This window comes from Melampsora larici-populina (genome assembly GCF_000204055.1).
Source record: "Melampsora larici-populina 98AG31 unplaced genomic scaffold MELLAscaffold_38, whole genome shotgun sequence".
NCBI lineage: Eukaryota > Fungi > Basidiomycota > Pucciniomycetes > Pucciniales > Melampsoraceae > Melampsora > Melampsora laricis-populina.
In genome coordinates, this window is record NW_006768802.1 from 149,074 (window position 1) to 175,488 (window position 26,415).

The 26,415-nt window shown below is 45.3% G+C and overlaps 7 protein-coding genes across 7 annotated transcripts; 3 read left to right on the forward strand and 4 right to left on the reverse strand.

Moving 5' to 3' along the window:
* Window positions 1-1,785: 1,785 nt before the first annotated feature.
* Window positions 1,786-5,472, forward strand: MELLADRAFT_117440 (uncharacterized protein; the record flags this gene model as incomplete). The annotated part of the gene is made up of 8 exons (XM_007413629.1): window positions 1,786-2,208; window positions 2,279-2,385; window positions 2,436-3,278; window positions 3,348-3,512; window positions 3,575-3,950; window positions 4,032-4,194; window positions 4,263-4,393; window positions 4,473-5,472. 6 exons carry the CDS (start codon window positions 2,801-2,803, stop codon window positions 5,335-5,337), a joined length of 2,178 nt encoding a protein of 725 aa, XP_007413691.1.
* An 862-nt stretch (window positions 5,473-6,334) lies between these two features.
* On the forward strand, window positions 6,335-7,822 carry MELLADRAFT_109634 (uncharacterized protein; the record flags this gene model as incomplete). The annotated part of the gene is made up of 4 exons (XM_007413630.1): window positions 6,335-6,412; window positions 6,495-6,604; window positions 6,700-7,421; window positions 7,608-7,822. 4 exons carry the CDS (start codon window positions 6,335-6,337, stop codon window positions 7,820-7,822), a joined length of 1,125 nt encoding a protein of 374 aa, XP_007413692.1.
* A 2,704-nt stretch (window positions 7,823-10,526) lies between these two features.
* Window positions 10,527-11,594, reverse strand: MELLADRAFT_72654 (uncharacterized protein; the record flags this gene model as incomplete). Its single annotated transcript, XM_007413782.1, has 1 exon — window positions 10,527-11,594. One exon carries the CDS (start codon window positions 11,559-11,561, stop codon window positions 11,178-11,180), a length of 384 nt encoding a protein of 127 aa, XP_007413844.1.
* Window positions 11,595-12,747: 1,153 nt separating this feature from the next.
* On the reverse strand, window positions 12,748-13,777 carry MELLADRAFT_65893 (uncharacterized protein; the record flags this gene model as incomplete). Its single annotated transcript, XM_007413781.1, has 2 exons — window positions 12,748-13,629; window positions 13,730-13,777. The coding sequence occupies 2 exons, from the start codon at window positions 13,775-13,777 to the stop codon at window positions 12,748-12,750; spliced, it is 930 nt and encodes a 309-aa protein (XP_007413843.1).
* Window positions 13,778-16,215: 2,438 nt separating this feature from the next.
* On the reverse strand, window positions 16,216-19,211 carry MELLADRAFT_109637 (uncharacterized protein; the record flags this gene model as incomplete). Its single annotated transcript, XM_007413780.1, has 8 exons — window positions 16,216-16,438; window positions 16,508-16,626; window positions 16,694-16,789; window positions 16,858-16,932; window positions 17,002-17,337; window positions 18,620-18,730; window positions 18,806-18,996; window positions 19,115-19,211. 8 exons carry the CDS (start codon window positions 19,209-19,211, stop codon window positions 16,216-16,218), a joined length of 1,248 nt encoding a protein of 415 aa, XP_007413842.1.
* Window positions 19,212-19,640: 429 nt separating this feature from the next.
* Window positions 19,641-21,310, forward strand: MELLADRAFT_109638 (uncharacterized protein; the record flags this gene model as incomplete). Its single annotated transcript, XM_007413631.1, has 7 exons — window positions 19,641-19,693; window positions 19,805-20,249; window positions 20,316-20,429; window positions 20,507-20,653; window positions 20,711-20,776; window positions 20,977-21,101; window positions 21,190-21,310. The coding sequence occupies 7 exons, from the start codon at window positions 19,641-19,643 to the stop codon at window positions 21,308-21,310; spliced, it is 1,071 nt and encodes a 356-aa protein (XP_007413693.1).
* Window positions 21,311-23,462: 2,152 nt separating this feature from the next.
* On the reverse strand, window positions 23,463-25,131 carry MELLADRAFT_109639 (uncharacterized protein; the record flags this gene model as incomplete). The annotated part of the gene is made up of 5 exons (XM_007413779.1): window positions 23,463-23,845; window positions 24,010-24,256; window positions 24,359-24,744; window positions 24,798-24,877; window positions 24,950-25,131. The coding sequence occupies 5 exons, from the start codon at window positions 25,129-25,131 to the stop codon at window positions 23,463-23,465; spliced, it is 1,278 nt and encodes a 425-aa protein (XP_007413841.1).
* Between the last annotated feature and the right edge of the window lie 1,284 nt (window positions 25,132-26,415).

Sequence of the window (26,415 nt, forward strand, 5' to 3'; positions counted from 1 at the left end):
CTTTGTATCCCCTAAATGGGCCATCTGATTGATCAAAGGAGTCTGACACTCTGGACTTCAGTCAAGCAGTAGTCTTGTATCCGGGTCTACCCTCTCTTAGCCTAAACTTACTGAGAGTGTTTTTATGCTGTTCAAGTTTAGCCTTGAGCTAGTGTCAGACCACATTCTTGACGGTTGTTTGATTACAAACTTGGTAAGTGTGGGTTTTGCTAAGATTTGGCAGGCATTGAAATTTTCTAGTGATGGAGGAAAAGAAAATGATCAGGCCATGCATTGTGTTACATAGTGGCTGGTTGTGCTGTGACAATCTATGTACTCGAATATAAACGGAAAAGGTCCTTCACTTAAAAAAAGGATCCCGGTATCCCCACCACCCCCCCTTGGTAGCCCCACCACCCCCTCCCTTTCACAGCTAGTGAAAGCCTTACTTACCAGTGACACAAGCTGTGACAATTGTCCAGCCACACTGAAAGGTCCCTGGATTTTGTTTTCTCAAGTTTGCTCACCAAAGATCCTCTTGGCTCAGTGATTCCATCATTCAATTAGAATCAAGTATTGAATATGAATAACTGGATGACTTGAATCAATATTACTCCGACCAATTGAAAAAGACGACCAATTGAAAACCAAGATTGAAGATCAGTGAGTCAGACCAATTCAAAATCGATGTACCAGAACGATCGATTTTTTTAGAGTGTCATCAACTGTGCCAGCTAAAAAGAGCTATCAGAGACAAAGGACAGAAAGTTGTAAACAAAGTTAAAAGAATCCTACTGAAGTAAGAGGCCCGAACTCAAGTGATACATTTGAAGACCCACAGCATGATGCAAATCTTAAAAATCTTCATATGCACGACCAATCCAAGACCAAGGAAATTAGTAACCCAAACTAGTAGTCGCATCAAATTCTCTAGAAGTTGGTATCAAATTTTTTGATTCATGAGGAGGTAGTGAACCAGTAGAAGCTAAATGCTTTTGGGAAGGTTGATTAGCTGATGTGTGCTTTAAAATTGTTTTAAGTGCTATTTATACCGAGCAAACTTGAGAAAACAAAATCCAGGGACCTTTCAGTGTGGCTGGACAATTGTCACAGCTTGTGTCACTGGTAAGTAAGGCTTTCACTAGCTGTGAAAGGGAGGGGGTGGTGGGGCTACCAAGGGGGGGTGGTGGGGATACCGGGATCCTAAAAAAATACCATGTCTGAGCTTTTTGTTATGACTTGCTCGGCATTTGCACCTTGCCTACTGAGCCCTACCCTCTCATTTTGATTTCAAGTCACACTGCGGTAGGGCTCCGCCTGGACTCCCCACTTTCATACACCTAATAAATGTAGACTGAGCTCGATTGCGGCCACTCTCCATCGTACCCAACTGTTCTTGTGGTATGTGACACAATGTTGATTTAGTATGATAGCTTTGATTATGGCAGATCCCTGAGCTACGGGGCGGCTGGGCGCCAAAAGACCTAGTGTTTTGATAACCTTTTTGATGCTTTGATAAGCTTTTCGATGAATCCTTTAAGAAATCGAGTACCTTGTGACCCACGGAGTTCTATGACGCCTACTTTCCGTCATTTGCCCCTATAAAAACATATAAAACTTCCCTTGGATCAACATTCTGGTTTGATGTTATTCTGAGTTTTTCGGCGCATGCAGGGTCTTTGAGGTGAACTACCCAAGGTTATAACCTGTTATACACCCTTAAAAGGACATTTTCAGACTGCTCTGATATTATCCGGGCTTCATCTTCTGGCTAGATAGAAGACGCTTACTTTGCAGTCTTCTACCGCTACACGCTGACGCAACTTGAACTTGCCTCCCGATCTCGTTTCGAAATTACCAGAAGCCCTTACCCCTCTCGACACATTCCGATTCAGCCACTTTGAGCGCAATACATACTTTACTGAACTTTAACAGGTCAAAAACAAAGTACATTCTCAAGGAAAGTCTTACGGACGTCTCAGGTATCGCAATAGATCGCAACTTCTTGAATTGCCGACCGGACTTTGCATCCCGGATCCAATGGCTCGTCAGACTCCTCCAACATTGGCGCTTCTCAGACAACTAGAGGCGGATCGCTTTCATCCAGGGCCCTCGCTTCCTTCTACTTCTCTTAGCCAGCCTAACAACCCCGGCTCGGTCGGACAGCCTGTGCTGAAACGGGTTCGTCAGCGAATATCTCGTGCCTGCGATGCCTGTCGGCGAATGAAGGTACTTTTGGTTTCCATTCTTTGAAGCATACGAACTTTGTTGATCAAAACTTCATCCAAATCACGGGCAGATCAAATGTGTGCTGGAGAGCCACGCATGCGAAGCTTGTATTCTTGGAGCACGATTGTGCACCTTTGAGGACTCTGGCATCAAACGCGAAAGGCCTCCCACGAAGAAGTGAGCGTTTTGAAATCAACCTTCGCTGATAGCAATTTCACTTATCGCAGATGATCATAGAGATATTCAAGCTCTGCAAGGACGAATTGACACATTGGAACGATTCTTGAGTCATATCGCCCCCGATGTCGACCTACACGCATTACCAAGAACTACCGATCAAGCTCGGCGGATAGCGAATGCGACGCTCAGTCGGCGTGGACCTCAATTGGCTGCGGTGCTCGAAGGTTCCGACAAACCTGCAGCAGAATTACTATCTACTGACCCTGAACAAGCGACGGTGAAGGAGGCCACTGAAGCTTTAGCCAACTTAACTTTGCGCGAAGGTCGTTACTTTGGATCAACGGGAAATCTGCCTTTTCTAGGCTCTACCTCCTTCACTCAGAGTGCCTCTTACGACCCAGACCTCGATTCGATGATTGAAGACTCATCTCGGTCTTTAGCTGAACGCTTGACCGAAAAGAGGCATCGAGCAATGACTAGCCAGGACACAAGTTTACCGCCTCCAGATCTCGCTCACTCTCTCATATCGATATACTTTTCGCACGTTCATCCTTTCACAATTGTGATCCACCAAGAAAACTTTCTTGGATTATATGGTTCTGGGTTGATCCACAGAGACTTGACCTTCAAAGGGTTGTGTTATGCCATGTTCGCGGCTGCTTCACCTCATTCGACCGACGAGCGCGTGTTGTGTAGTCTACCGGATCAACCAGCTAGTCCTCAAACCGCGGGAGCCCGCTATGCTGCTGCGGCTGTCACAACGATATCTCCTATGACACTTCCTTGTACCCTGTTCGACCTTCAAGCCATGGCAATCCTTACTCATTATTACCTTTCGATGTGTACGCCGACATCAGCTTGGCTAGTTATTGGCTCGTGGCTTAGACGCGGTAAGATTCAACTAAGCACACGACTTTTTCCTACAAGCTTCATGACTGATATCATCTTTTATCTTCCAGTTCAAGATGTAGGGGTACATGTAGAGGAGATGCCTCGCTGGCGCACTTCAATCCTCAAGGACCAGCTAAGAAAACGCGCGTTTTGGTACATGGTGGTCTCTGAACGATTGCTTTGCATGTCTCTTGGAAGGTCATCGACCATCCTGGAGTTAGAGTTGACAGTCCGTGAGTGAAGATATGTCTATGACGATGAAGCCGACACATTTCTAACTGCGCCTCGAAATTAGAGCTACCTCTCTTCATCCCAGACGAGGTCTTGACCAAGATGCACTCCGAACATCCGGGGAAAGTAACATCAAAGGATCAAGAACGATACAAAAACATGTCTTGGGAAATGAGTGGTGATACGTACTTAGCTTGCGCGACGGCTTATTGGAGCCTTCGGAAGACTATTGCAGCTCCCTTTCTCAAAATCTTCTCAATCAAACCTGACAAAGTCCTCCCTCGTTCAGATTCAGACGTGTGGGATTCTCCAAAGCTTGTGCTCATAGATCTAGCTGCCAAAATTGATCATTACATTGAACATCAGATTCCTTCAGTGGCCAGATGGAACCCTGACAGAAAAGATGATAAAAGTCTAATTTGGACAGCCTTTCTCAATAGGTGTGCTATTTCTCTAAACCGATTCACACACAAGGTTCAGAAAGCTGACCAGCATCTGCCTGTGTACATCAATCTATGTAGCTTTGTTCTCAATATCAAAATGCTGGCACATCGATACTTTTTGAATGATAACCCCCAAGAGATCAAAGTTTGTACGGCTGCAGCTAGCACAAATCTTGATATCCTTGATCAACTTCATAAGAGAGGTTTACTAGCTTTAACGGCTCATTGGGCACCCTACAGGGTTGAGTTCCAGCTTCTTTAAACTTGATTACACTGTTTCCTAAGTAACCTTAACTTTTGATATTTCAGATACTCCCTACTGCTTTGATATGTCTTTATGCTGCATGTCGTCGCGAGTATGAAATTCCGAGGGAAGAGAAACTGAAGGCATGGGCTGATGTCCATCGGGCTATCAATCTCCTTTCTGCAATGGCTCCTAAGTGAGGCCTACCTGATAGTTTCCTTCATTGATTGAAGTGGTTTGAGAACTGAACATGCCTTTTTGCTATTTGTTGTCAGATATTTTCTAGCTCAGCAGCTGCACGAATCCCTGAGTAGGCTAGTCAACCATCGCATCGAAGAAATTCGCTCAACTATGACAGATGAAGCGACTGCTAGCGAGAAAACCAGACGGAGTAATGTTGGTGAATCAACTCCTAACATATTCGCTAGCAATCAGCAAGTTCCGGCGCATCAGCAAACTACGAAGCCATGCGGAGTGCCAATGGCTAATCCTTATACTACGAGCCAATCTTCGACCTCAATATCATCTGCTTCACATCATAATCCCACAAAACAACCAACTTCGATGGAAGGATTTGAAGAAATCCTTGACCACTTGCTCTCACTTCCAAGCGGCGCCTTGTATGACCAGACAAACCTACCTGGTCATGCGCCACCTCCCGAGTGTCGAGCAGGGGCTGGCTCAACTGCAGGTCTGACAAGTCCCTCATCACCTCACATCCCTCGAGAGTGCGGCGGGATGTACTCAAATCCATCCGAGCAGCTTAACGCAGCATCATACCTCTCCTACTCAGCTTTTGACATACACCCACCCGACCCTGCCAGTTTTTCCGAGGCATGGTATGCGCCTACCGCTGAAGGATCATACCCGGTTCAAGCTAGAGGAGAATATGTTGGATTTAATGAAGATTTTGTGCCACCACTCCATCTTGACGCTTCCTTCTTTCACCTAGATCCCACTCCAAGCTTTCCAACAGTCAATTCAACTCTTTTCCCTGGAAGTTCTTCATCGATGTTCAACACCCCAGTCTTTCCGAACTATATACAAACTACCCAAGTATCTCAAAGTTCTATTCCTGCTTCGACTACTCAGAGAAGTCCAACTTTTCCTTGGCATGAATCAAACTTTGGAAATCAATGATGTCTTTTTCTATTGGAAAGGTTGAACTTGTGGTCCTTGACAATGATATCAAAGTGAAAGTCCCACTGACCACTGTTTTCTTTTTAGTACATACTCTTTATATCCATTGTGTTGTGTACATAACCGTTCAAAATGAATATCGTCTTTATGGTGCCTTGCTTATTTGGTCCTCTGATTTAACTGTAAAATGAAATGGAATCTTTCAGATTTGAATCCAAAGTAAAATCAGCTTGTGTTGCTCAAACAAAAGGTGATATTCATGATAACAATACGTGATTGCAACCTGCAAGATTCCGCTCTGGTCTTACACATTGAATTGTTACGCCCCAGTGAAAGTTAACTGAGAAGAATCAACCAAAGAACATTTCAAGAATGTTATCTTGTGCAAAATGCATACTGACTTTCTTTCAATCTTTTGCACAGTAAAAATACAAGTGGACATGACTTAAATGTTCTGATGTTCAGTACCATTTTTTTCTCTTCCGTACATAGTCATACGTTAGCTGACAGTTGAGTTTTTCAAGGTGGACTTCAAGTCAAGACTGCGTTCATCATCACACTTCATTGAAGGATGGTTGATCAATTGTATTCCTCAAAGAGTCAACATAGCAACACACTGAATTGTGCTACATGTGTTGATGAGCTGCGTGTGAATTACATACTACATATGTATGTATGTCTGTACATATGTTGAGTGAGTGTCAGCATACATTTTGGTGTATATATTCAGATCAGATTGATTAAATCCATTGACTTGCTTTACCATTTCGATTTCCTATTCACTAACCATGATCTTGCGAATTCGATTAACAAACTCGATTTAGATTATATCCTATCACTCAACGATCCACTTCATCCACTTCTCTTACTCGCCTTGAACTCGAGATCCCGTCTTCATTGCTCGAGATACATATATTCAACCATCGGTCATCACACTCAATCTCGTTATCCCGGATTCGGACATTCAATCATTTGTTTATCCAAGAATCTTTCTGAAATGTCAGAGGCACATCGAGATGAACAGCCTTCTAAGCGAACCAATCATCGCGCCTGTGATGCTTGTCGGAAGATGAAGGTTACATATATCCTCTCAACCCATCTGCGCTGTTTTACTCTGATAAGCTCATATGATTCACTTTGCGTCATACTCAACATAGATCAAATGTATCTTGTCTGGTTCTGCACCATGCGCCAGCTGCAAAAATTCCTCTCGTCCTTGTACCTTTGACTACACCGGCGTGAAGCGCGAAAGGCCTCCTAGCAAGCAGTCGGTACCCTTTCAGCTTCCGAACTGAGCGGAACTTTGTACACAGCGAGTTGAGATCAAAGATTCTGATACCGGACAAACCCTATCAATTACAGTGATCTTGAACAACTCAATGCAAGGATCAGAGTATTGGAATACGCTCTTCACAAACTAGCTCCTGATATCGATTTAAGTTCGCTACCACGTACCGCCGATCAAGCTCGTACCATGGTCAACTCAAGCCGGTTTAACAAACCCGAGATGAACGTGAAATGCAGCCCGAAGGAGCCTATCCAATCTCAATCTATACTCGACTGTTTAACCAGTATGGAAGAGATGGTACAATCCATGGCTCAACTCCAATTACCTGCTGGGTCTTATCTTGATCAGATTGGGTCCAAAGGCAGCTCGTTGCCCGAGGGCTGGGAAGCCATCGACGATCCTGGTGAACCTAATCATGCAAATCTCATTTCCAATCCGGAGCGCCCAATCAGCGAGCGCTGGGTGGAATGTTTGCACTTTCGTAACTTGGCAGATGAACAATACTACCCACCGCCTGATCTTGCTGAATCGCTCATTGAGCTTTATTTTCAAAAGATCCATCCTCATGAATACATCCTACACCGGGGAGAATTCATGCGGCACTATAAGAGTGGGCGAGCTCAGCTGGATTGCTCTTTTCGAGCGCTCTGTTATGCTATCTTCGCTTCTGCGTCGCGTTTTTCATCCGACTTCCGAGTAGCGCCTCCCAAGGAAGGAGCTCTTGTTGATCGACAAGCAGCTGGAGCACTTTATGGCGCGGCTGTCATTCCCCTCATAACTCCCTTGACTTTACCCTGTACCCTGTTCGATTTACAGACTATGTCGGTGTTGTCATATTTTCTTGTTGGCGCCTGTAGCCCAATGACGGCTTGGTTCATTTTAGGAACGTTCCTGAGAAGAGGCATGTTGACTCCCTTCAACTGTTCTTTCACGACACTAGTCTTTTAATATCTTGCTGGTTGACTGACTGGCTTTGGTATAGCTCTCGGTGAAGGCGTCCACACCGCAGGTACCCCGCGATGGGAGACTGCATTTTTGAAAGATCAACTCCGCAAACGTGCTTTCTGGTGTCTTTTCTTCCGCGAGGCACAACTTTCTGTAGCGCTTGGTCGACTCTCTACCATGAGAAACTCTAGCGTGACTATCAGTATGTCTTCGAGTCCTTTACGTTTGGGATGGCTTTCTTTTGATCAGTGATAACTGAGCAAGTCTTTCTGTATCAAAATGTTTCGATCATTAGCTAATCCTCTCATAATCGACGACGAGCGCCTAACTCAGTTCTGCGAGGAACATAGTGGCAAAGAATTTGGCTTTATCCAGCAGGTTGCTTTAAAACAACAAACTCTCTATCTCACAACTCCTGCTTTGGAGGCCAACCATGCTCTCTATAATCTTAATACACTCTTCGGTCGTCAGTTTAAAAAACTTTGGTCCCTCAAAACCGTACCTGGAGATAAGTCAAGGGACTGGGACCGAACTCGTATAAACGAGATCGCCGAGTCTATCGACACATACATCCGGTGCGGGACACCGGATGGGGCTAGATGGAATCCAGAATTTCATGATGAAGTAGATCTTCTCAACGTTGCCAGATTTCAATGGTCAGTACTTGTATTGATTTTGTCAATTAGATCATTGGAGTTCCTTTTCTGAGGTGTTGGTTTCCTTGTGGTGAATCAAATGATGCTAGCGCGCTGTCATACCAGCAAATCCTTATTCACCGTCATCTGATACGTACGGACCCGAAGGAAATCAGAGTGTGTATCTCGGCATCCAGCCGCATCGTGGACATTCTGGATCACCTCATGAGCCGCGGATTACTCGAGCTTACCGCCCATTACACGCCGTATCTAGTTAGCCGATTTGCAGTCTTCATCATCCTTAAATTATGTTTTGATTGATCCCTTTATCATTTTAATCAGATCACGCCGGCCGCTCTCACATTCATTCACGCTTGCATGAACTCACGATCTTCCACTATGTCACCCAGTGAAAGAGCCAATGCTTGGGCGGACGTGCATCGATGCATCAATATCTTGGATTCCTTGGCGGCTACGTGAGTCCTCATACTCTTGTGGACTGAGGTTTTTCTCTTGTCACAATCTCATGCGCTGACGTTTCCCCGATATTCGATCGAAACTTTGATCGGTGACTAGTACATTCCAAGCCGAGAAGCTCAAAACGTCGTTAAATCATATGGTCCAGACCTGCATGGACGAACAACTTTTCCCGGGCTCGACGGACTTGCTGGAAAAAACCAAGCGTGACTCCAGTACCCTATCTCCTGACTCAACACTTGATCCCTTTAGCAGCAAAAGGGCCTTCTCGAGCCTTGAGATGGGACCACAAATCTTTAACCCATCACTTCCTAGGGCTGAATTGCATAATCTTCCTGAACTCTCTCTCTCGTTGCCGCCAACCCTTCGGCAATTTGATCTTTCTACTCAGCTAGACTCGTGGTTGTTTCAATTCCCTGGAAGTTCGTGCGATTTTTGGACCCACGACTCGTCAAATCCATCGCCGGCGAGCTATGATCTGATAACCCCGATTTCCGATTCTTTACTTGCTCAAGTCCCTTTCTTGGGCTGAGCGTGCTATTGTATAAAGAAACAGATCCGATTTGGTAACCTGGCTGCCCGACAAATCCAAATTTGCAATCAAATGAGACGGATCACTGGAAAACGTCCAACTACAATCTCATCTTATCCCATTGCCCTCTTCAAATGTCCCGCTACTTTCTGTCCATGACGCTTGTCTCATTCGTGTTTCCAGACAGTCTTACTGGACAGGAAGATCGAAGTACAACTCTCTCGAGTCGCCTTGTATATGAATTTGATACGTGATAAATCCAGGATCCTTACTTAACTTGGCAACTGATTTTCTTTGAAAGCTATTCGATGCATATATCATATCTCTTCTCACTGTTCACTTGCGTTTCTAGGTACATGTTCTCTTGGTTATGAATAGTCTCTACACGTCTTTTGGACTTGTGTATTTTTTGGGCTGGAATGTCAGCCTATGTCTTCTCTAGAATGTTCTTCGCTTCATGGTGCGTTTTGAACTGGAAATGTGTTGGTATAGATTTCTTTACTTGCATATCTCCCCTGTACTTTTCACTTTTCATCGTTTTCTTTTGTCTTGATGAGGTTTCAGTATTTACCCAGCAATGCATATCATCGATACTATCAACACTGAATATTCAATCGTCTTTCTTGGAAGAGCAGGCTCCTATGTTGTTAAACTTCTACTCCGGATTGTGAGCTCTTTTTGTAAATAAAACGTAGATTGAAAGCTCACCTGGATCGAAATATATGACTTGCCTTGTTTTTAGCTGATGGGATGTATATTTGGCAGCTGATGTCAGTAGAGATAGACCTTAGAACAAAGCCCTCGGGGGACACATGGTGGTTTTCTGAACGCATCGATACAGATCGAGACCAGCTCTTGTACTTTGATACCTCCTTTTGTCATGTCTTCAAATATGTATGCAGTGCAAGCTCGATCAAAGAGGGCATATTGCAATGTCAACATAAAACTTGTTTTCTGATCAAACAGATATCATTTATTGCAAGTGCATATAACGTGGGGGTCCTGATCCATCTTGAATGCCCGTTGCCAGCTTTGCCGTTTTTTGAGAACTATGATGTCATTTGCTCATAAGCTTTGATGTCATCTTTCCTACCTTATCTACAGCTTTAACTTTCAACTATTTTACGGTTTCTATTCTCTTCTATTCTCTTCTTTCCCATTTGTTGAGTCTCCAATTCACCTTGTCATTTCTTTCAAGTTGTCTCAAGTGAAACGAAACCTAAACTACGGTCGCTAATCACCGACTGTACCAAGTTATACTCGGATTGGACTCTTAGCACGTCTAGCATATATGCCCAATCTATGGTGTTTTCACCTTTCATCTAAAACATTTGAGATGATTCAAATTTCAATTTCCATAGGTGTACAATATAGCCTTCGAGTTTGTTTCAGTGCTCTACAGTTCCTTCAAGAATTCACCCACAATTTTCGAAATAGAAGAGCTCAAGAAATTAGAATTTGTTGGAGGATGAGATCTACAACAGAAGAGACCAGACAATGCGAGAATTAATACAGATAGAACACATGCAGTATGTAGATAAAAACGCTCAAGACATGATAAGAATTTGTATCACAATTTGACGTATCTCAGACACCAAGAACAAAAATGCTAGCTAAGATCCAAGATAGAAAGATAAAGATGATGGTAAAGAGGAAGTTAACGATGTGAATCATAGAGAGAGGCAAGTATCACTTTTACAAATTTTTAATCAATTCGAGACTTGATACCAGAGATCTTGAGGCCTAGAACTAAAAGGTAAATCTAGCATATTACATACGTGCAATAGACCTTCATTTTTCATATCAGAGTAAGGGACCCTTGCTTTGCTGTTTGTATCATGCCAGAAGGAAACTGCACAAAAATTTCAGCTAGCATCACGAGACCAAACCAGATGCAATACATATATGATTAAGCCGTGGATGTTTGCAAAAGGCGAAATTGATTGTCCTGTCCAAGGTCTTTTCAAGCATAGGTCGCATGCGTCAAGGAGTTGGCAGATGGTGCCAAAAAGTTATTTAATTCATGAGCCGAAGGTCGAGGTACTGACTCCAAAACTGCTAGCCATTCAGGGGTTGCAAATAATGCCGAAGATGATTGAAAGCCTTTTCCGGGGAACTGAAAAAACGATGCATCAAGCTTAGGGACCGGAGTATTGAAGAGGTCGGGTTGAGATGACATCACGCTTGACAAAACGTCCGGGTTGTTGATTGTCGTTGTAGAATCAGGCAGCTTGGGTGTGATTGGGTCGCCGATGGTGAGGGCAGGATTTATAGAAAGGATATCACGTTTTGATTCAGGTGAGGTCGGAGTTGCCATGCCAGGAAAAAGCTGTTCATCGATGCACATTTTCACCAAGCGACTCAAAGAGGCCTGTAACTTATCAGCTTGAAATGTGCTATGATTGACGGTAGATGTTAGATTAGACTGTCTGACTTGATGCAAATCACGAGCGGTCAGATCAGCATAGGTTGGTCAACATACGTTCGCGCCAAGGCTCCCAAGATATTACTGCATCGATGTAAATCCGCCCATGAAGCTTCTCTTTCAGTGATTGACAACAAGTTGCTTTCTGTGCATGCAGAGTATAGAAATGTAAGAGCAGCCGGGGTGATCTGGTAGGACGAGATAGGCAGGATGTATAAAAATGCATGAGTGCTGAGAAGAGTCCCCAAAGTGATTCGAAGGATGGGACAAACAAAGTATGGCGTGTAGGTGGCAGTGAGCTCAAGTAGACCACGACACCTGAGGTTATCCAAAACCGCGAGCAAAGTTCGGGATGCGGCTAGACACATTATTATTTCCGAAGGATCACTAGGAACCAAGTGACGATGTGTGGTTATTTGAAAATATGATGCCAAGCTGGGCCACCGACAAATGAAAAGACATCATTCACCTATCAGAACATACGCATGTCGTTATACGCATTATTGAAATGTACTGACCATTGCAATCGAGAAGTGAGTACGAGGTCAGACTCATTAGTTGCGTGCGGATTCCATTTCGCGCCTAGAGGTATCTCGTGTTGAATGTGAGCATCAATGGCATGCGCCATCTGTTTCACTAGATTCTGATCCCAGTCCCATGCCTGACTCTCAGGGACAACCTTGATTGACCACAACATCTTGAGCTGAGCCCCAAACTTGGTTCGCAGTGTGTAGCAGGCTTTGTTTGCGATCCAACCAGGTGTCTGGCTACGTGCAAAATCTTTGAAGGCGTCGCTTGATACTTCACCTATGTGCTCTTGGCAAAGGCGACTCAAAGTTTCATCATCGATCATGAGAGGATGATCTGAAAACGGTGATTATGTAAAAGAGTCAATGAGTGACGCAGAATAAGAAAATGAAAGTTATCTGACGGACCAATAGTAGCCGACTGCCGCACCCATGAGGCTCTCCCCAACGAAATGCATAGCTGGACGTCCCTCCCATATAGGTACCAATATGCCCTTTTTCTCAATTGGTCCGTGAGAATGTTGGCTGACCAATGCAAACTGCTCTCGAGATGAGCTTCGACATCTTGCGCTGTGTGAGAATCATTGATACATCAATATAAATCCACAAGATCTGATCAAATGAGCTCGCATACCTCTCCTCAAGAACAGTTGGACCGAGAACCATGCGGTCATCGGGCTACAAGATCCAATAAGAAAGTACGATAACACGGCCATGGCTTGTAGATCAAATAGAGTACATGGTAGGGTCATTGGAGTGATGAAAAAGCCACTAGCAGCACCGTAGAGCGCCCCAGCGGTCTGTCTTTCGCCGCTGTTTCCTTCCTTTGGTGACGTGACTCGGTCATCGGACGAAAAGCGTGATGCAGCAGCAAAGACAGCGTAACAGAGCGCTCGAAAGGAGTAGTCTTGTTGAGCTAGACCTTGGCTGTAATGCCGTATGAATTCACCTTTGTGAAGTATGCATTCATGAGGATGTACACATTGAAAGTAAAGCTCAATAAGCGATTCTGCTAAACCATCAGGAGGATAGAGTTGATCATTGGCAGCATGACGAAGATGATGAAGTTGCGTGCAGCGTTCAAATACTGAGCAGGTAACATCGTCCTGTTTGCAATTTTTTGTACCCGAAGACGTATCAGCCTGACCCTTGGGAGTCAACAGGGTGTTGGTATTCGGTTGAGACAAGGGATCATAGGTTTGAATTGATTGAGATACGCTCGTCGCATCAGCGGAAGTAAGCCTTCTTGTCGAAGCCTCGGGAGGATGGCAATCTGGTTTCTTGAGACTGTCGATTATCGCCTGGGCTTGTTTGGTGGAACGAGGCAGTACGCTCAAGTCGATATCCGGCGCTAATACGCCCAAGACCTTTTCCAAGGATTTGATTCTCATATTCAGCTGCGTGATATCACTGCCATTATCAAAAAACAGGCGACAAATCAGCATCACAACTTTTGCGCCACACTAGACCAATTCCCAGAACTCGGATATACATATCAAGAGATGGTCGCAGACCGTTTAGCTGGAGGTTTTTCTCGCTTTATGCCGCCAGATTCAAACGTACACGGCCGAGAAGCCTGTCTACAAGTCTCGCACGAGGTGGATTTATCATTCTGAGAGATGATACATTTGATCTTTAACAAAAAGCAACCCTCATGTCAGCTGGAGGAGATACCAAAAAGCATTACATATTTATAATCACATTACCTTCGTCTTCCGACAAGTGTCACAAGCACGAGGTGTGCGGTGGCGGATTTTCTTGGTCTCTGGCACATCGGGAGTTAAGCAGGAAAGGGCAGGCGACGATACCGCAGGTAGATTAAACATTTAAGAAGGGTGGTGAACGAGGGATATCGAAGGTTGGACCGGAAAGAGGTAATCGTATGGCGAAAAAGTGATCGATGTTGATGAAACCTTCCTTCCTTGCTTGCTTGTCGGAACGAACTTGAAATAGTAGTCTGAGGAAAAGTTACGACCTTGTTGGGAATACAAATGTACTATCATAGATACAAAAGATATTATGGAATGCATCAGGTGGTAGGCATCATCTTGATATTCATCTTGATTCAAAAGTCGGGAATTCTAACGCCGACAGCTTGCCAAACCGTCAATCTCCATCACATTTCACACAACACAGGGTGTGAGACTATTTTAAAGGCCATTTTAAAAGGAAAAGACTCAATTCATTCAAAAACTCTATTGGTGATCATCACAATCAGATCAGCTGACATACATAGGCTGACATCGCACAAATTATAAATTTGATGCACACCTTCTATATGTATACAGCTGTACACTGTCACAAGCATGTGACACGACTAGGGCTGTGACCCGGCCCTGAGTGTGACGGGGCGGACCCGGTGTCAAACCCGGACTTGGGTAGACCCGAGTACCTTCAAAATATGCGCAGGGCCAACCAGGGCGCACCAGAGTGGCAATGCAGGGCATTCTAGAAGTCCAATCACGGTTTAGGTCTGTCAGAATACGATCTTCCCACCCTGTATACTAGGGCTGCGACCCGGACCCGGCCCCGCCCGGCCGAGTCTGCCCGGCGACCCCTGGAGAGCTCGCGGTCCGCGCCCCGGGGCCGCAGAACGTCAGGTGTTTTACTTACAAAGGCGCCCTGAGAGCGCTCGGGCGGGTCGGGCACCGGGGCTGCCGATCTTCCCAAGCTGTACAACTCATGATTTTTGTGCCCAAAACCTAAGCCTGACTCTGCCTGGCCTCACGCTCACACCCGGTGACTTTTTCGTGGCCCAGGGCATGGCCAGGGCCATGGCCTATGCCACACATGGCCTTAAAAACATGGCACAATTCAACAATTTATACACATTATAATGCCACCATCCTTCATGATATTGCCGCAAAGACGGAACAAATCCAGCTCGCCTACAACGGGCTCAGAGAACACAAAATCACACAGAAGGGCCAGGGCATGGCCGAGGCCGAGGCCCCGGCCCTTGCCCTGAGCCCTGCCGTGGCGCCACGAGGCATCGGGGCATTGGGTGTGAGCGTGAGCCTGGCCCCTAGGCCTCAAGTTCAGGGCGCGCCCTGCCTGGCTCTGAACCATTTTTGAAGGCCCTTGGGTTTCCTCGCGGCCGGGCCGAGCCCCGGGGCCGGCCCTGAACTTCCAGGGCCGGGTCACAGCCCTACTGTATACGGATTTTGGTGAGATATAGCTGGGGGAAACATGGCCGGCGCCTCGGCCAGGTCGGGCGCCGGAGCTGCCCAATGCCTCTGCGGGGCCAAGTTTACCGTCTTTCAGCGAGGTTTGAAAGCCCCGGGAGCGTACTGTCAGCTCTGTGAGAACTGTCAGGCAGAGTCGGCCAGGCGGGTCCGGGTCCGGGTCACATCCCTAGACACGACTGCCATTCAGCGTGTCCAGACCTAACCCGGTTAGTTAAGTACATACTTAGCATATTTGCCAAAAAACCAATAAATCACTCAATATATAGTTAAATCTAGTTAAGCTCATACATGTGTACCCCCATGTATCATGTTGTGGGCGCGGCGCAAAAAGCGCAAAAAAGTCGCGCCCAGGCACGCCCCAAAAGTTCCAAATTGGTACACCACTGAATGGTTGTCGCGTGAATTTCACGCGGAATCCGTTTGCAGGGCGTGCCCGTGTCAAATTCACGTGCGGAGTAAATACAGGGTCTTGACGTCCAGTTGGCATGTGATGCCGACGTGAGCCCTTACCCGGTGAACTCGTAAATGTCACTGAGTTGCACCGTGTACACCTCGTGAGCGGCACGTGTCACCTATCACGCCTGCTCACCAGGTCAGGTGGACGGGTTGAACACGCCCGACCACCAGGGCAGGCACATATCCTCCTCCGCCCTCGCGCGCGCGAGATACACAACCACAAGCGCACAAACACATCATAAACTCACTCCAGAGTCCACAATCACGGTTTGCAGAGAGCGGAGGTTATGCTTAGAGATTTTCTTTACATTGATACAAACAATGGTGTAGTCAACACATCAATAATTTGCACTACAACATATTTTGGTTCTTTAAACTATCTATCTACCATTGAGAAGGGTTGTCTTAATCTGCCTCAAAATCCTCCCCTGAAACCTGATTACCAGAGGTACTGGCCCCAACCTCATCACCATTACCCGATTGGGCTGCAAGTGCGTTAATTTCTCGAGCAGCTTCTAGAACTTGATCCACAAAGGGGGCTGGAAGCGCCCCGGAGGCTTTAATACTCGCCCAAGTGCGCTTGCCTGTGAAAGCCTCTCGGTCATAACGCGCTACTTGCTTAAAGTACCTGCCAGGTATGCAAATCGGTAAGGTCAGAAGCGAATGGCCGCACAATCTCCTTGACAAACAAACTTACACCGAGGCATCGCCGGCTGGTCTCTCGCAAAGTTCGGCCAGGATCTCGACCATGAGGGTCCATTGGCAGCGCTTCTTGTTTTCGGTTTGGTTGACGTAGTAGTAAACTGTAACATATCGCTACAGCAGCAAAGGAAACACTGTCATAAGTATGATTTCCAGCCTGTGAAATCCTATGGACGCTTACCATGAAGATTATCCTCTTCACCTTAGAAGGTCCCAACTTGGTCAAAGCGTCGCCGTCTTCCAAAGCTCGCACATCAGGGAGAAACGTTCTGGCCACCTGTCGCATTGATAGAATCGTCAGTCAGTTTGGTCCTCTAAACAAAGGTCAACGATCAAGAGACCTACCTGCAGTACAATGTTTTTGCAAGCAGGGACCTTGACAGCACTCCCTTCGGCAACACCAAGGATGTTGGTCAGAAGCTTGATGGATAAGCAAGGAAATAATCAGCAGCCTGGTCAACTTGACAGTGGGTCTCAGGAATAACTCACCGCTGAGCGGACCCTACTGCGCTGGTTCTTCAAAGTTTCTTTGATGAACAAGTACATCACAGTGCCAGGAATACACGCCTCCCCTGCAACATAATCACCAGGGCAATGCTCATCTACAAATTCCGGCTTAAGCCCTTTGAGAAAGTTCTTTGCAAGAATGATGTAATTAGCGACCGTAAAGGAACCTTGATAGGAAGATTTGGAGCGGGTTTTACACACAAATGTCAGCACTTCCAAGCTTTGAACCATCGTGGTGTGATCCTCTGCGACACTCTTGCTGTAGGCCTGCAGATCAGGGCGTAAGATGAATTCGGCCACCTGGTCCTTGAAAGTGTCCTGTTCACATGACCACACAAAAAGAAAACGTCAATTAAAACAATAGAAAATGAAAACAGTCACAGGGGCCAAAATTGATGCTCACATGTATGTGAGTGTTGTAGACTTTCTTGAAGTCTCCAAAAAAGATTCATTTTCTTTCAGATTCATTCAATTCACAATTTTGGTTGTGTTCAGGTGATCAGCCTGTTTTGCTCACATTTTGCTTGACATTTCTTGAGAAGGCTCATTTCCATCTTGGATGAGCAATAACTGAGTCCAGATGAGTACTCAGGATCAGCTCATGAGTCACTGAATACTCAGCAATTTGGTCAAAATTACAATGAGCACATGAACTACACCTTCCTCAGGCTTCATTTCTTAGTGAAGGCCTGCACAGGGGCCGTCCCATTTGATATGCTCAGGAAATACTCAGTATCATCCCCTGGCTGGGTCATTGATGGGCCAGACTTCCTTGCTAAGGAATGAAACCTCATAAAAGAGCCATCCCCCTGCTCAGTTTATCTCAGCCGCTCAGCTAATCCTAAGTGATGTCCCCTGGATAAAGCTGCTCACACTGAGGGGCTGAGATCAACTGAGCAGCCCCTCAGCTAGTCCCTGTGACATCCTTTGGATCCTTCTGATCCCAGGAATGCCCCTGAGGGCTGAGCAGCTGAGCAGCCCCTCAGCCAATACTCAGTGACATCCTTTGGATCCTTCTCCCAGGAATGCCCCTGAGGACTAGATGAGCAGCCCCTCAGCCAATGAGCAGTGAAATCCTTTGGATCCTTCTGATTGAGGAATGCCACTGAGGGATAGCTGAGCAGATGGGCATCAGGCTTCATTCTGGAGCCATGAAGCCTGAGGAAAGGCTGGACCTATGTGATCCATCCAAGGGATGCTGCGGAGAATTAGTCAAGAGGATACTCAGGTCAGCTCAGCCCCTAAGCTAATCATAAGTGGTGTCCCTTGAAGCCTACTGAACCAGGGAATGCCACTCAGGATCAGCTGAGCAGCTGAGATAAACTGAGCAGATGGATCAGCCCTTCCTCAGACTTCTTTGCTCAGGAATAAGGCCTGAGGAAGGCTTAGTTTGTCTGCTCAGTCCCTGTTGATCACATAATCAGATGACAAGCAGAAAGAAATTGGAAAGAAATTGGAAAGAAAACGGAAAGAAAAGGGAAAGAAAAGGAAAGCAAAATTGAACAAACATTGAAGAAAACACAAAAATTTCAACGCTCACACCTATGTGAGCATCTACTTTTGCCCCTGTGAGTGGTGAGCGGAGAGAGCCAACACTGACCCGAATCACACGCCTAGCTACCCACTTTGTCCCAGGGAGACCTTTGGATTCTTGAAAAGCAAACACTAGGTAGGAAAGCGTCCCTAAATACTCTTCACCTGGCGACGTGATCTGCTCCACAGTCAATATTCAACTTCTTTCAGTTGCATCCATAAAAGCTTAGAATGGCTGAGGCTCTTATCTTACATCGTACATCCTCTGCAATACCTCTTGATTATCCTTGGTGAGTTTTAATAGGTCGGCAAATTTTTTGACACTGGCGCGGCTGGCTGACTGGCGTGAAGGTGCTGAGGCAGGAGTGACACGTTGCTGGGGGGGACGGAAAAGGGTAGCAGGCGCGGGCTGGGGAGATTCAATCGACATCGCGCTTTGCGAGGCTGGTTGAAGGCCCGCAACAGTCCCGGCGAGAAACAATGTGGTGAGTAGATGGATGAGAACAGAATACACACGGAAAACAGAAACTAAAATTAAGACGCAAGACGCTGCTTTGCTCACGACGTAATGTAGAGGAGTTGAGCGTTTGGACACGCAATTCCTCATCTTCCACATCCATCTCGTCTCCGCTTCCAAAAATCTCATCCCAATCGCTCATGACAGACGCCTGATTTGTTTGACCGGTGCAGCTAAAAAAAAGAGCGGTTTGGTCGGTTATGAACACAGACCCGGAAAAAGGGAATCAGTTCAAAAAAATTGCCAACTGCAAGAGGACCTTGTGGAGTGAATTAACACGGGAAATGGTCCTGAAATCACCTGAGATAGAGTAGAGGAAGGTTTTGGGTTTCTGATGCGTCACAAAGGCCTCGATCAAGTTGCATTGGTTTTATAGTTTGTTTTATAATAAGTCGACTGGACCTTACAAGGTATCCACGCACGCATTCACGATCTCGATGTCAAAGCTCGCAGCGAACACCAGATCGAATAAAGCTGAAGGGATGCAAAAATGTTGAGCAAGGAATGTAATTAGTCAGAACCGAAGACCTTGCATAAGGTCTTCGGTTGTTGATCCCCCGAATTGCTCTAGATGTACCTACGTACATCTAGAGCAGGCCTTGACCGTATCCCATTCCACGCAGGGTAAAGTAAGGATGTGGCGATTGGCGGTTTTCGACGGGTTTGTTGGGAATGAGGGTGACAGCGGCAAGCACGTTTGCGAGGGAGATTGGTGTGGGTGACTTGAAACAAAAGTTCAATTGCCACCCAAGAGACGTGCCCCAGGGGTGTTTCACAGAAGGGACTTTCACCCCCTGTGAAGTGTGAAAGTCTCGTCTCGGTGTGTCCACTTGCACTTTGCATGAACGAGAAGGATCAAGGAGTGTGGAGGACCCAAGCCATTTGGGTTTCGGCAGGAACTCAAAAGGAATCAACCCCAAAAAAAATAAACAAGGGGGGATTGAGCGCGGAAGAGTGGAGACATCAGCGTCTCTCTGGCACTCATCATCCTCATTATAATCCCCCAAAGCAACAGATGACAACACCAGCAACTGATCAATCTTCAATGGACAACCTTGTTGAGGACCCTCAGACGCCGCCGAGCATGCTCCGCATGGCTCGCAAGAATCTAGCACCTGGGTCATTTATCAGTGAGGACGCACATGAGCTCTCTAGGCCTTTCGTGAACATCAAGATGAAGGTAAGTGTGAGCGGTTCCACCCCGGTTCCAAGTGCGGAAGCTCATGATTGGCAGTTACCTTCATAGGTTGTGATCAAGTGCCTGATCACACGATACTTCTTGGATTCGAAAACTAAAACTTACACTCATTATCTTAAAGATAAAGGGCAAATCACGCCATGTGTTGAGTGGCTCTTGATGGTTAGTAATCAACTATTTTGTTGGAAAATGAGGTGGAAATTGAACAACTGATGTTTTACTCTTGAAACATATGTTAGGGTCAGCTTTGGCATCTTGCCAAACTGCCTGAATTCAAACGAACTTTTCCCAAAGGTTTTCAGGTAGCCAACCGAAGAAGATCTTTTCAGGTGCTCCATCTAGTGGAAGAATGCGCGGTCATGATGCGATTACGATTGCGTGATTTGGTGAGTCAGAGATGGTCCAAATGGCAAAGAACAAATGACTGACCATCCATTTTCCAGCTGCTTTTTAATGTGTCCGTCACCCACAACGGCGTGGTTCCAGACCTCACACACCTGATCCTCAAAGTCAGTATTATCTGCGTGTGGAATACCAACCAACAAATATTAAACGGTATGGTTTTTGGGAGGAGCAGATTTGAATCTCTTTTACGGGCGCCAAATTCAGCAAACTGACGGAACAAGACATGGACCGCATTGCCCTGATGGTCAGTCTCATCTGGAGATGGTGGAAAACGGGCGACCGCACTGAGACCCTCCATTTACAGTGTTTGATCGCTGTTGAAATGGTTTGTAGAAACCCGCAGGCCAATGCTTTGCCTCCAATTTGGCAAAGAGTTGATGCAAAGATCACGTACATTACGCAAACCATTCCGGAAACCCAACAAAAGAGGTCGGTTGTTTTTAATATTGTTAACAAGACCACAACATTTAAGAACACAACAATAATAATCAGCGCTTTATTGTTTGGTGGTTCACAGGTACCACAAAACACTCCGGGACCTCAATCGGCTTGTGTTTGATGGCGTCAAAACATTTCCGCAGATTTTGAAACAAGATTTCGCGGCAATAGCCGCAGCTCTGAATGAGCGTCCGGTGTAGATTCACAAGTTCACTGGCTCAGCAGTGAACTTTTCTGAGTGTGGCACGTGAGATGACATGTATTTGGATGCCTCTCCTATTTCTTTAAAAAACCCAATCGCATGCAGACTATTCATACCCTACATGATGGGGATATTGTTTGTTGAACTATATACGTCAAAAATTTAAGAAGATTGTGGTATTGTATGTTTAACTATATACGTAGAAATTTTAATAAGATGGGGTGATTGTATGTTTAACTATTTACGTAGAAATTTTACTTTGATGTGATGACTTTTGATGTTTCAGGCCTCAAGGAAGATCACCCAAAAGCTTGTCATGTTCTGGTTCATCTCCTTCATCTTCCGGATTCATATCCTGGTTCTCGTGGTGGGCGCGAGGTTTGGATTTAGGGCGCGCCCAGCGCGCCTTTTAAATCTTTTCAAAGGCGCGCCTATAGTGGGGGCGTCAAGGGCGCGCCTTTTGAGTACGTAAAATCGAAAAAAAATGGAAAAAAACTAAAAAAAATCAAAAAAAATCAAAAAGGAACAAAAAAACTGTCAAAAGTGTTGCAAGGGGAAGCCTGAGGATAAATTCTTGCAGATATTTATTACTTGGATGGAGAACAATGGAAATTTTCAAAATTGAATATTGTAACTTTACAATACTGGCATTGAGCAAGCCTGCGGTTTTTGGTGCCGTGTTGATTTTTTCGACATAAGGGAACCTTTCCATCAGTTTCCAAAGTTTACAGTTGGTGAGATCCACTCAGATGGTGTCTCGGTATTGTCCTTTGGCATGAATGGAGGTGGTGGGGTGTAAGAAAACAGCGAGAAAGCCCGAAAACGGCAGAACAGGCTGAAAGGGCGCGCCCACCCCATATTTCAACTTTTGGGGCGCGCCCTCACGCCTACGCCCGGGCGCGCCTCAAAGGCGCGCTTTTCACGCCACGCCCACCACGAGAATCCTGGTCCTTAGGCTGACATTTCTTGTGCCACACCGAAAGACCTTCAGTAATCGATTGTGACCATTCTGAAGGTGTCACGGGTTCCCACTCAGCGGCGGTCACCTCCCGGTGAAATTCCGAAAAATAATGGGCACCTGCATTGATGATAAACGAGGTGGTGGCCGCGTGTGTGACCTCAGGGCGCTTCATTGTAGTTTCGGTCCTCTCAAGCCGGTAACTCCTTGTGTTGGTGACAGCGCAGCGTGCGTCCTTGCAGTTGTGCTGCACATTGAGGACACAAGTGACCTTCTGTATGTAAAAGCGAAGAGGAATATTTTGAGGGCGAAATAAGGCAGTGCACGCGTTTGCCATAAGTAATTGACTCACGTCGGTGTGGATCCATATTTCGCTGGTGGTTTCTTTCAATTCCCTCATCCCATAACACCTGTGGCGCCTTAAGCCTTCGGGACCTACCCGGAGTTAAATGTGCGACTACCTACGGATAGCTTCCGAAACGCATCATGGCAGATACGCCAGATAAGCCAGACAGATCCTGGTTGTACATTTTGTCTCAAGGTAGAAATTGTTTGGAATTTGCACCATCAAGAAACACATTTTTGTGCATTTGAAACTACATTAGGCCTATGAGAAATTTAAAAAAAAATCCTTCCAAGACTTGAAATTTTCGAAAAAAAAAAAGCCAGACCTGTCTGACACACTTTGAGTGCGTCAGACAAGTCTGGTGGTCTTCCACAACAACACAAAAGTCCAGACATGTCTTGCATCCAGATCCGTCTGGGACATGTCTATACAGCCAGACAGCTCTGAGCAGACCTGTCCAAGGATGATGGACATACAGCAGACAGGTCTGGACCTTCAGACAGGTCTGGTGATACCCAAATTACCAGACTTGTCTGATTGAAGAAAACCAGACCCAGGCTGTCCAATCAAGATATACAGACCTGTCTGACTGCTTCTCATTCTATCAAACTTTGAGCAATCCAATATCAAAAATGCGCTCAGCACAATAGTTGAAATCCCACACCGGATCAAGATACTTGTCACAGCCAACAAAAAACAACTCAATTTCAAAGTGAGCCAATTTCAAGAAAAAATCAAATTCAAAAAATCAATTCAATACATTTAAATAAATTTGTTCCAATTTCAATAATATCACTTTATAAAAAACAACTTCAACATAGAAGAACATGGACACAAGAGAAATAATCAAACATCTTGCCCCTCTTCCTCCATATTATGGTCTTCACTATCACTACCACCAGTTTTTTCTTTTTTGTTCATATTGTGATCTTCATCCATTGATTTCTCAATCTCTGCCAAATCTTCGGCATTAAGAGCCACTCCCTCAGAGTCTGATTCTTCAACTCCTTCGATGTTTTTCAAACGAAAAAGGCCAGCCTTGATGTCTTCCACCCACTTTTCTCGATCCTCGGTCCGCATTTTCTTAAAACCTAAAATGAGGGCCTCCTCAGACAAAGTAACACCTTCTAAACAAACCATTTCAACAGGGACTTTTCGTTTTATCAAAGCACTCTTGGGGTCTTCAATCAGGGGGAAAGATTGAGTCGGTTTTCGGCCAAGAGCCTTGACTGTGACAAAAATAAACGTCAATACGACAAAACTACATGTCAATACATATTCATGCCAACGAAACAGAGAGGTAAAGTGAAATCAAATCAGAATATACCGGTCAGTTGAACAAGCATTCTCCCAAGTCGGACCTTGACAATGTCACTGCGTTGAGGCTTCTCACTGCGTTTCCTCTTGAGTTTTTTTACCGGTCCTTGTGTAGCTTCTGCAATGGCATCAGCCATCGCAGAACCTTGCGCGTAAGTAGCGAAAACCCGAGCCAAACCGCTGGTCTTGTTGGCCCATCGTGCAACTTGTCGGTGGGTAGTAAACTCCTTTGTCCATCCCAATTCGTTCGATTTATCTGGAGTGAGGGTGCTTGATCCCACAAGATAATACGCAAAATTGAGGCGATTTGCTAGACATGCAAGCTAAGTAAAAAGAAACGTCACAAGCATATTAGACAAGTTGATGATCAGGCATTGGTAAGGACAAACAAATATGAAAAGATGTGTTTGACAAACGATACTCACCTCATGTGCATGCTTTTGAAATGCTCGCAGTGACTTCCTTTGAAGGAGCCCATCCGAGGGGCCTGCCTTTGGCTTTGAGATGTTAGCTGAAACACGTTCATCGTCCACCATCTTCTCATATATAGGTCGATATTTTGCCTCTTCTTCCACAGTTAATCGTCTAACCTTTGGTAATGGTACAAAAATATCTCCAACATCCTCATCTTCATCATCAAGATCTTTGCTCTCACTCGGTGCAAACGGGTTGGGCGCTCCAGCTAAGGCATAGAATAGTGACGGGGAGAAAATTGCTTTGTGATCGTCGTCTAGAGCTTTCCAGCGATCAGAGTTGATTCGGTTTCTTTCGCCTAACTGAACACCCCCATCTTCCTGGCCTTTTCCGGGCACTTTTGCACATGTCAGAAACTCAAAACTAAAGCTAGAATCCAGAAAAACTTACTAGACAAGGATAGAGCGTCTTTTGCATACGCTAGGTACATGTCAAGGTTCCTAGAAGGCTTCTTGGGTGCGACTTCGTCACTGGATCAAATCGGAAACATCATCAATCAGCATGCCATGTGAATGAATTAATAAACAAAATAAATGAATCACATTGCTTTCTTGATAATCCGTAGTTGCACTTTATCAACCAGTGCTAACATCAACAACTCATGCTCGTATTTTAAATGGGCAAGTTGTGCCTTAGCTTGAACTTCGCTGCTTGCTCGAGTCCCAGTGGAAGATTTGTACTTTTTGATAGCAGTGCGGATACGACCAGCAGGCCAGGCGTCCATATGTTGTGTGTAATTGTCAACTGTGAGATTATCGGCTTCATCTAAATCTGAATCGTCTTGGTTGATTGTTGAATCGTGGTTTTGGTTGGTGTGTGTTTCATCTTCATTCTCCTCACGATGAGTTTCAGTTTGAGTGACACGTTTAGATTTTTTGCTTGACTTCTTTTTGCTTCCGGACTGAGCATTAGTGGTAGCTGTGGAACCTGTGTTAAGTTGTGAGGCAGTTTGTTCGGCAGGACCATTCGTGCGAGAAGAGGTACGAGTCAAACGAGGCATTGAGATAGTCGGTGGTTTAGAGGGGCAAGATTCAAGTGAGGTGATAATTAATGGAGACAGAAGGGAAGACAGCACCAAGGATGAGTTCGTTGAGGAATAACAGAAGGGCAACGGATTTCACGTGCTGACGCAAGCACTGTGTGTACATTGTCACTTGTATTTCACAAAGGATCCTGGATATCTTGCTTGATTTACCCCACACGAGTATCAGGTCACATGTTATTGCATGTCACAGATATGACACTGATTTAACTCGTTAAACCAGTCAAGACTCAAAGGTGTAAACATAAAAGCAATATCATTAATCAAAACCTATTGAAACCGGATCCGTTTGAGCGGCAGTCGGTACCGTTTACCCAAAGCTATGTCCAACTCAGAACCCTGCCAAACAACCGGTCCTTCAAGTATGAGCTCCCTGAGCCCTGAAACCAACACTTTAATCCCTTTCGAACTCCTTATCTCGTTCCCTTTTTTATCTTTCATTCGCTCGCTTTGTGTGGTGCAGGACTGACAGGTTCAGGCTGCTCAAGATCCACAGTTTTTCTCAGCAAGGATGGGGATTGACAGGTTCAAACCCATCCCTTGCTCGCTTCTTTCGTTTTCAATGTTGTTCGCTCTCTCCTTTGACACTTCTAGTCAAATTTTAAGATCATGAACGCTGATGCATTTGTTTTACTGTTTGTTTGTTTGTAGATACCAAAGTTAGATCAGTAGCTTGGTGATCGATTGCTTCAATCTCCAATTTTCTCTGATCCATCTCTATCTCAAAGTGATTCAATCATTCAAACCCATCCCTTGCTCGCTTCTTTCGTTTTCAATGTTGTTCGCTCTCTCCTTTGACACTTCTAGTCAAATTTTAAGATCATGAACGCTGATGCATTTGTTTTACTGTTTGTTTGTTTGTAGATACCAAAGTTAGATCAGTAGCTTGGTGATCGATTGCTTCAATCTCCAATTTTCTCTGATCCATCTCTATCTCAAAGTGATTCAATCAATCGTTCACTTCAT